Genomic DNA, 10,219 nt, shown 5'->3' with positions numbered 1-10,219 from the left:
AAATTTTTTAAAATGTACATCAAAAGATTTGTAAAAAAAAAAAAAAAAGAGACATACAACTAATAAAACATGAATCCAGATACTGACCTTGCTTTTTAGCTGTGATACACTTAAATACGCATCTCTCCTCAACGTGAGGACTAGATCCTTGTAAACCGAGCGTTGAACTAGAGAGAAAGCAGTCTTATTAAAAATCACGAAGGCCATTATTATCACTATACCTATTAATCTTCGGAAGTACTCACTTGAATCTCCCAAGACCACAACGAACTTGTTGTGGAGCAGCTGCTTTGCAGTGCGCTGAGTCACAGGCCTCATTGTGGTTTTACCAGTCTCAATTAAAATCAGAGTAATTAACTGAAAAGCAAACTTTGTGTTAACAAACAACAATACGATATGGATGGTGTTCGAAACTCGGGTTCCTGGTATCAAACAACCAAATCGTACGTTAGCTAACAAGACCTCCGGTTAAAAACAGATTAATTGCTTTTTCGTAATGAGATAACTAGCAGCTGTGAAGAAAAGTGAGATATTGCTCCCCTTGCGGTTAATATGGAGAAAACATGACAATTTGGATATTAGATTTCTTGTGTAAAATCGGTTTAATCCCATGATCTCTGTAACCTACTAGTGAGGAAAATGTCCGAAAATGCCCGATAGCAGAGAAAACACAATGTGTAGATTAGTGTAAACTTGTACTTATGCTTTTTTTGTTGTTATTTTTATATACGAAACGAAGCCAGTTTAAAATATTTAGATTCAGCTCTGAATATTTTAGAATGGTACGCACCATGATTAAAAAGTACAGATAAATTATGTTAAGTAAATACCAATAAATAAATATTGGTATTGTGACCAAAAAAAAAAAGAAAACACAATTAAAAGTAAACATAAGTTTCAATGTGCCTTGTTTTAATCACAGCTATGGTCATTCTTTTAAATAGGCTAAAGGATGGATGTGAAGTGTTAAAAAGATGATATACTTGGTGTATGTGAAATATTTAGATTTAGATGTTAGAGTTCGTAACCTTTCAAGTACCTATTGATAATTTTGCACCCAGCAGTGTTGGTTTCTGTAGATCTTCCATGACTGCAGCATAAATTAGTTGATAATCATTTAAATTATTAAACAGTCTTTTGATTAAACTTTTATTGTTCACTTTTTGTTCAGTTGATTCTACTTTCATCAACAAATATTATTCATATCTAAACTTAATTTGTGAAATATTTGGACATATGATTCTCATATAAACAAATAATAGAAACAGACCATTGTCATAATTACAGTACACATAATTGCAGCACTTCTCATGTTGCTGTCTACTTAATTTTGTAATTCACTCTGGATTAAAGCATCAGCTAAATAAATCCAGTATATGAACATATAGCCTAAGTAACCTGAACATCCTTACAATTCATTTACAAAATCAATTACAAAGCCACATACACAGGTTAGAATTTACAGTTGAAGTACAATCAACAGTTATTCAAGGCTTGAAATATTGCCACACTGAGGTAATCTGTTGTTGAGCGTTAGGCTAATAAAAAGTGCTTTTACACTGAAATCTGTCTACAAAATGATTGAAAAGTCTGTGATATGCTCTAACCCTCAAGGCCAAACAGTGTCACATATGGCTTTAGTTGGTCTGTCACAGATTCATCATTGCGAGGCAGCTCCTTCATGAACTCATGTATGGCTTTCACTGATTCTTTGAATCCCCATGTCTTAAGAACCAAAGTCACCAACTCACACCGGTCTTTTGTTTCTTCAAGTCTCATTGAACAAATGGGATGTCTTTTCCCAGTGTGCGTCATTAAATGCTTCAGTTTCTTGAACTCCTCACTTTTAAGATCCTCCATGATTTTACCAAGAGCAGATGTCCAGGTTTTACAGTTTACTAGACACAAAATTAACAAATAATTATCAGGCATTTTAAAAAATGATGCATTCTGTGAATCTCAGGGAACTTCAAAAAGAATTATGGTACCTTGAATGTTAGAATGTTCTTCAAATCTCATTTGTGTATGATTATCTATCAGTTACATGGGGGGGGAAACATTAATTACCAAAACTTACTTAATTACCAAAAATGTCTAATTACCAAAAATGTCTAATTACCTGTGTTTTTCTTGAGAATTATCCAACGCTTCCATGCATTTTTGAAGTTAATCGTATCACTTTCCTTTATTTTAAGTTGAATTTTAATTCGCAGTTCAGTCACATCTTTATCCAAGAAGACTTCAAATGTAGGATGGTGATTACCAGCGTGCAAGGGTTCAAATATTTTTTCCTAAACGATACAACAAACCATAACCATACACAAAAAAAGCTGAATAGCATTTTCTAAGGTTAGTAAAATCAGCAAATTCTCTGTGCCAATGGACGTTACCCAGTTTAGCTTCACAGTGTGATAAAACAACTTTGTGGTCTGGGAGAAACAATCTCGGAATTCACATACCTTCGGTTGGACTCTTTTGGCTTTTTTTGAGATCAGAGTGTACTTTGCATTTATCTGTAGTTTGCAGTCAGAGCTGGTTTGAATGAACACATACTGTTGTTGCTGTTCTTTAATCTGCCGGCAAAACAAGACTATGAGTGATGTGTATTAAAAATAATCTCTACAAAATAAAATGAGTGCAAATGAAAGATTATCAGACCTCGGAGAGTGGGACATTGCTTGGCAAAAGAAAAACCCATAGCCTTTGCTGTGTCAGTGACATGTCAGGTTCTTGGAACAGCAACACCTGGCCATTGATGATTTTGTTATTTTGATTATTCTCATGCACAATGCCGTACCTAGATAACCTACAGACATTTACAGCTATATGTGTTCTTGAAATTTTATTTGGAGAGAGGAATTCCCAAGTGTCCTCGTTGTGTATATGGACAACAGAAAGACTTCCAATTGCATCAACTGTAGATAAAAAGTGGTTAAAAAAAGACAAAAACCCAGTTAAGTTTTATAATAAAAAAACAAACAGTTGGGATTAAATAGTACTATTTTTAAATACAGTTTTTCTGCTCACACAGAAATATGTATATAAGCAACTTTTTCTAGACTTTAATCCATCAAAACCCTCATTTGATGGCAAAATAAGATGAATATTATTGTGTTTGAAAACCTAGTGAGCTGTTCATCAAAGCCACATAAGGCACACATGTCCTTAGTGTGGAGTTGACATACTGTCAATTACATTTGATTCAATACTGAAAATGACCAAAAATCATCCCATCTAAATGTAAAATAATATGCAATATTAGTCAAGTCTTTTAAGAGCGTCGTAAGAAACCATTTCTAGTCAGTCAAAGAATGTTTACAAAGAATCAGTTATTTAAAAGATTCAATTTCAGTGAGGAAGCAGCATCAGAATCACAGCAGAGACAGCTCACTATATTGTACAACAGAGCTCAGAAGGCCAACATCATTGTTAATGAATGATAATGAAACTGAACTGATATGCGCTGATTTCAGTTCTCTATACAATCATTTGAATATTCATAATATGTAGGGTATCCATTCATTAACATGCTTTATCATTTACCGTGTGTCTCACAGTGTGGAAGGTGGAGTTCATAGATTTCTCCTGTAGGGGTTTTGATATCGAACAGAGGTCCAGCAGGCTCATAGTGAGTGTTGATGAGGAGACGCACATCCCAGTGAGCCACACTGTACTCTACACATCCACTTCCTTTCAATCCGAACACTAGCCCTGTTGCGCTGCACATGAAAAGGCCTTCTGTTTTCCACTGAAACCTGCAAGACAATAAAAAAAAAAACATTTTTGAGAAACTATTTCACACAGAAAAGTCATACCTCAAAGACAAGGAGAATTTACTGACCTATAGGAAATCTTGCCATTATTTACTGCTAGTTCAGGCTCAAACGTCTTTATGAGATCTTCGGTCTACAATATAAGATGTTTTTATATGAAATGTTTTTTACATGACTTTTTACTACTAACAAGTTTAAAGAATGAGAAATCACTTAAGAAACAACAAAGGATCTGTGCTTTTCTCTTGTATCCTAATTGTCATTTTACCTTCCTGAATTGTTTACCCTATATTTTACACCTTAGGTTGATTTGCTTTGTAAAATTAAATGCATGCCTGATGTTTCATTAGGCAGTGTTAAAGGGATAGTTCACAAAAAAAATTTAAATTCTGTTTTCATTTATTCACCCCCATGTTGTTCCAAACCTGTATAAGTTTATTTCTTCTATGGAACATAAATGAAGATATTTTGTAGAATGTAAATAACCAAACCATTTTGGTTATTTGATTTACACTGTATGGACAACAACATAAAGATATTTCTAAAAATATATTTTCTTTTCAAGAAATGAAATCATACAGCTGGGAATCACATGAGGGTGGTTCATGTTTTGGCTGAACTATCTCTTTAGGTTATCATATTTTAGTGTGAGAAATATGTATTAAGCAAATGCTTAGTGTTTTATTGCATCTGTGCTTTTCCTGCTTGTATCCTATACCCGATTTATCAGTTAGAAATGTTCACTATCTTCACCCTGCACCTTAACATAAAATGACACAGAGATCCACAGCTCCAAAACTACAGAGATAATCTCAGCATACATTGCTGACAAATTAAGAATGGGCACACTTTATCACCCATCCTTAAATAAAGATTGAGGTTCCCTTTCCTACCACATTACCCTCCTGTTTGCAATTGGTCCATGAGTGATCCTTCATGATCTGTTGTCCTTTACTGACATTCCACTCATATCTACCATTCATAAAACAAAAATATAATTCCTTCATCTTCACGCAACTAATGATTTAGGCTTTTGCTAGCTCATAACTGGTTAAATCTCTCTGTGCTGCAAACTGCATATGACATACAACCTTTTCAGAATGCTGTTCAAAAATATCTGAACACTCTCACAAACATAAAAGAAACAAATTCTTGGTACCAGTACCTTAACAAAAGAACTGATTGATTTTTCCATCTCACTTTTTGATCTCAAATCTTTTGTAATGTAATTCTGTGTGTGGATGCATCTTCTTGTATCAGCATGTTGGGTTTCAAAGCGTGCTTCTTCCACCAGGAGGCCCATCTCTGTTACTTGGTTGTCACAAATGCTGTGCAAATGATTGAATAAAGATGATCAAGAATTCAATTCTGTTTAACACATCAGAACAAACCAAAACTGTTACTTAAACAAACAAACAGATAAACTGGCAACTGAGATGGTGAGAACTTTACCATAAAAAGACTAACAATTTGACAAGCACTGTGACATTGTGTGACTTATAAGCTACAACTAAAAAAATCCCCATCATATTGTAGAGTACTCCATGATCTTAAATTAATGTGTTAAATAATCCAAAACATTTAGGTTGTACCCCTGGAATAAGGGCAATTAAAATGAACTAATTATCAGGGGTTTTTTTTAACAGAGAATTTTTAATTTATTTTTCCAATACAATTTCAATGTACAGTGCTAGCTGCACAAAATATTTAACACCATAATCACCATATGGTCTTTGTGAAACTGTTTTCATCTAAGGCTTGGTGCAGTCTCAGAACACCTTTATCAGTTATGTCATTTCCAGTAAGACTGAAAAAAAAAAGTGTTAAGAGAAATCATTAATCATATGGTTTAAATAAAGAAATAGATTTAAAAAAAACAGCCCAGTCTTTTCTTTAATTAGCCTATAAATACTCACTCCAAAATCATAATTTTGTGGAGGTGAGGCAGCAAAAGATCCAAGCACGCATCTGTGATCTGACAATAGCTGAGATTAAGATGTGTGAGCTCCTCTTTGTCATCCAGGACTAACTGCAGAGACTCACATGTACGATAGTTAAGAGGAATGTCACTGAGGTTCAGCTCTTTTCCAAGAACTTTGGAAAGTGACGATGCCCATTGCAAAGACATGGCCATGGGGGCATTGGAAATCAAGGTTAAAACCTGACAAAGAAGACTTTTGCCCAAGCTGTAAAACAGACATTTTTGCAACTGAATCATTTAATCTTCTGTAGAAATCTAACAATAAAATGAATTACCTTAATTTATGTAAAAAGTATATGAGGACTCACTGAAGATGCACTTTGTGCAGAATAGGGAATAGAATCTCAAGTGCAGAATCATCTGCTTGGCAGTCGTATAAAATCAATTCTGTATCGCACGTTGATGTTTTAATGGCAGAAGAAATGGCTGTAAAATCCATACGACTCATAGTTAGAAGATCCCTATTCTCCTGACCAGAACGGCCACTGCTGAGGGAAGAATTGCAGGAGAAGTCCAGTTTGTGGTTCAGTGCAGTCAAAAGGGAAGACGCCGAATATCCTTGTTTTTCCATGTTCTTAGAGGCATGAAGAAAGTTCAACAACAGCTTTCTATCAACCCTAGTCCCATAAAGCAGTAGTGCTGTGAGCAATGCAAAACTCATTCGAATTTTAAATGCAAGTTGAACAAAAATTATTTGAGCACATTACCTCAGATCAGATACTCTGTGCAGAAGTTTGACGATGCTGTCAGTCTCATTATTTGGTATGACAGAGTTCAACAGGTTGAGCTTAACACCATCACTATAGTGCAGGGCAAAACAGAGGGCTTTGCAGTCAGTTGAATCCAACTCTCTCATGCAAAGGTTAATCAGGTTAGCTGAAGATTTAACTAATTTCACAATCAGATGACCAGCATGGTTTTGGTATATCTCCTTCAATGCAGCCCTGACAAACCGCGGGCTTATCCTGCATTATAAGGAAGAATTATTTTAGAATGTCTAATGCTAACAACACCATAAAGTGTAGATATGAATAGATATATTAAACTGTACACCAGTAAAGATATTGCCTTTTAAAGCACACTGTGTCCAGTAAAGCAAGAAGGCTCGGAACTTTCAAGACACTAAATCTACCCTCTGCAAGGTCTAGTGTCACTTGCTTTTTGGTGCCCTGAATTAGGTAAGATAAAACCTCCCAGGACAAATTACAAGGTGATAAATCACCATCCGTTTTCTCCAGGAACAACTGTGTCAAATTTTCATCTTGAGCATCATACACAATTTCTGCCAGTCGTTGCAGAGTCCCTTCAGGAAATCTGTTGTCACAGAATTCTTATTAATATACATTTTTTTCAAGTAAACGAACACTTCAAGGTTTAAAAAAAAAAGATGTATATATTCCACAGCAAATTCATGCTTACTTAATGGACAAGGGACCCTGATGACACAGCAGACAAATGAGCCAGTGAGGCTCAATTTTAAATTCAGACAGGTTCAAGTTGTGGACTCTCCAGACTCTAAGAAGAGAAGTTAGCTTACTTAATAGCTGGCATAGTGCTCTCTCTGGTAGATGAGAGTTATCCAAAACCAATGACAGCTCTTCCACAGTTACAGCATTTATTTCTTTATCTGATATAACCAGTCGTGCCAGCTTTGCAGTTGCTACTTCATTTACTCTGAAAAAAAAAAAAAAGTTAAATAAAATCAAAAATGGTAAAAATAAAAAAGTAAGCAGGTGTACTTGGTCAGAACACTGAAATTTGTGCAATGAATTTACATCATAAAAATTATTACCTCAATGTTTGAAGCTTTTTCACATTTGAAAAGAGGTAGGCACAACCTTGACAAGAGATCCTTTGAGGAAGAAGACTGAGGGAGATGTCCTCCTCTTTGTCCAGCAGTTTAAAAACATTGCCAACAGCTTCGCAGAGGCGACTTGGCAGCATGTCTATCAAAGAAATGCTAAAACCAAGGGATCTTAAAAGCTCAGCAATCTGTTTTGGATTCCATTCGCTGTCTGCTGAAAGGACTTCACACACAGACTGGAAAAACTGCTCATTACAGCTATAAAGAAATAACAAGTTGCATGTGATGTTACTACACAAATCAAACAAGAAAATGCAAGGAAGCACACTAAAATATGACAACTTAAAGAGATAGTCCAGCAAAAAATTAAAATGCTGTCATATTTCACTCAACCTCATGTCGTTTCTAACCTGTATGACTTTATTTCTTCAAAAGAAAAGTTTTTTATAAATGTCTCAGTGTTTTGTCCATACAATGTAAGTCAAATATAACCAAAACGGTTTGGTTATCAACATTCTTCAAAATAACTTTATTTGTGTACTACAAAAGAAATAAAGTCATACAGGTGAATAAATTATGACAGAGTTTTCATTTTTGGATGAACCTTTTACACCACCAAATGAAACATCATGCATTTTAAATGTGTCATAGCAAATCAACTCACCAAAGGTGTGAAATATAGGGTAAACAATTTAGGAAACTCCTAAGTTTTTCTCTTTCACATGACCAGCTTATGAGCTCCACAGATTTTTTGATGGCCTGAAGCTTCAGTAGTTCAGTAAGAGCAAAAGTCTTCTCTAGTTTTTGTAGGTCCAATGTCCATACAGCAGGGGCAACCTGAAGAATGGGCTTCAATGCTGGTAGTGCAGTCTTCCATGATGAACTTTCCTTCAACTGGGTGAAGAGATCCATAAGGAAAGAGCTCTGCATGTCTTTGCTGTCTTCAGAGAAGGGAAAGGTTGAGTAACTGCATGCTGTAGAAAGGCTTCTTAGTTTTCCCCCTCCACTTTCAGATGCAAGAATGAAAAGATCAGCAACAATCTTAACAATTTTGGGGATGTCTTTGGGCTGTCTGAGAGCAGCACTGAACCTGCATTGTATAAAAAAAAAATAAACTTACTTAAGAACTATACCTAGTACTATAACTATACCTTTAAATGAACAATTTTTTTTTTAAACTCACCTCATTTCTGTAATGTAGGGCATACATTGAATAATTATTTTAAGTTCACTCAGCTCATATGTGACATGATCTAGTTCAGCGGGCTTCCTTAAATTTAGAACTTCCATGGTTTGGAGAAGTAGTGACACTGATGGGTTTGAAGGCTGTACAACCCAGGTACGTGGCAATGCATAGAAAACAGGTTGCAAAACTGGAAGAGCATCCATGTTCTTGGCATGTTCATGCAGTTTCAGCAAGAATTTACACTGATCATCAAAGTTTTCTCTTTGATTATTGCTGCAAACAGACAGCAGTCTCCTTACACATCGTTGACCTGTCTTCATCTCATAAATAGCTCCTTGAAGATAGAGCTCTGTTTCTATAGCTACTTTAAATAGATGGGGGAAAATCCTATGAACAAATGAGAAAAAAATACAGAATATGTAAATTAAGTAAAAAAAAGTGAAATGAAGATAGAGCTCTGTTTCTATAGCTACTTTAAATAGATGGGGGAAAATCCTATGAACAAATGAGAAAAAAAATACAGAATATGTAAATTAAGCAAAAAAAAGTGAAATTAATAAATAAGTGTAACTGGTTGTACCTAATGGTTGCAATATTGGGTAAGCTCTCAAAAATTGCCTTCTGCAAAGATCTGGTTATGACTTCTTCATTTACATGCAGAAAAAGATGAACACTGATCTCTGATCTCTTATTTTTAAGGACTTCTCCTATCCTTTGAAACACTTTCTGGTCCAGTGTTTCAAGTGCAGAGAGATGCATTTCAAAGCTGAATAAGCTAAGCAAGCTATCAAAATCTGAAAACTGCCCTGCTGCAAGAGCCACTCTCCACATTTGAGATTTCAATGTGCTTGTTGACCTAGGAACAAAAATAAACGTCATATCATTTTTGTCATTGCTTGACACCCATGAAAGGGAGTGGCTGTTTGTTTCAACAGCCATAACTGAACTTCTTGTACCTGAGAAATTTCAGATTTTTCAATGAGCTTAGAAGTAGTTTCAAGCCGGGGTCAGTAATGCTACAATCTGTGAGATCCAGATCAATATTCCGATGCACAGCTTGATTGACCACATAGGATATTACACAGCACTGGTAAGGATCAAGTGTTTGGTCTTCTAAATCAAGCTCATACTGAACCTTTTCCAGGAAGAGTCGGCATGCCTTGGGAAACTGATACTCATAAAGGCATCGACACACAAATAAGATGTTGTCAGCTTCCACAAACTGCTCACAATCGCCTTCTTGATTCTGTTCTTTGGTGTAAAGGAAAGTATCTATAATCTGTTGAAAGTACTTGACACGTGTGGCTTCTATCTGTTCCACTGGCACCAAACACTTTATGAGCTCAACTACATTATCAGAAAGAAGTCCAGACAAAAATGGCATGATATATTTAAGGTATTTTCCATCTTCATTGTTTTGGCATTTATCCAGTACATTGGTAATCTTGTCAGGATTTAAAATGAGATAAAGAGCT

General features: G+C 35.4%; 3 protein-coding genes across 3 annotated transcripts in view; all 3 read right to left on the bottom strand.

Annotated features, from left to right (window-relative positions):
- Positions 1-511, bottom strand: part of fam113 (family with sequence similarity 113) — a 3,799-nt gene extending 3,288 nt beyond the window's left edge. The window contains 2 exon segments of the mRNA XM_016490762.1: positions 88-167; positions 246-511. Of these exon segments, the coding sequence (XP_016346248.1) occupies positions 88-167; positions 246-318 (153 nt within the window). The 5' untranslated portion in view covers positions 319-511.
- Positions 512-1,242: 731 nt separating this feature from the next.
- Positions 1,243-7,731, bottom strand: LOC107691994 (uncharacterized). The gene is made up of 15 exons (XM_016490865.1): positions 7,547-7,731; positions 7,174-7,428; positions 6,823-7,068; positions 6,462-6,719; positions 6,063-6,371; positions 5,690-5,959; positions 5,497-5,580; positions 4,939-5,101; positions 3,842-3,906; positions 3,544-3,755; positions 2,659-2,915; positions 2,460-2,573; positions 2,120-2,291; positions 1,989-2,033; positions 1,243-1,898 (listed from the first exon to the last, which is right to left on the bottom strand). The coding sequence occupies exons 1-15, from the start codon at positions 7,696-7,698 to the stop codon at positions 1,603-1,605; spliced, it is 2,898 nt and encodes a 965-aa protein (XP_016346351.1). The 5' UTR covers positions 7,699-7,731; the 3' UTR covers positions 1,243-1,602.
- Positions 7,704-10,210, bottom strand: LOC107691975 (uncharacterized). The gene is made up of 6 exons (XM_016490849.1): positions 9,701-10,210; positions 9,325-9,600; positions 8,742-9,131; positions 8,223-8,648; positions 7,767-7,816; positions 7,704-7,714 (listed from the first exon to the last, which is right to left on the bottom strand). Exons 1-6 carry the CDS (start codon positions 10,126-10,128, stop codon positions 7,704-7,706), a joined length of 1,581 nt encoding a protein of 526 aa, XP_016346335.1. The 5' UTR covers positions 10,129-10,210.
- Positions 10,211-10,219: the final 9 nt, after the last annotated feature.

The sequence above is a fragment of the Sinocyclocheilus anshuiensis genome, unplaced genomic scaffold (genome assembly GCF_001515605.1).
Source record: "Sinocyclocheilus anshuiensis isolate Anshui unplaced genomic scaffold, SAMN03320099.WGS_v1.1 scaffold426, whole genome shotgun sequence".
NCBI classification, from domain to species: Eukaryota; Metazoa; Chordata; class Actinopteri; order Cypriniformes; family Cyprinidae; genus Sinocyclocheilus; species Sinocyclocheilus anshuiensis.
The sequence above is the reverse complement of the archived record's forward strand: the minus strand, read 5'-3'. Positions and strand labels throughout refer to the sequence as shown.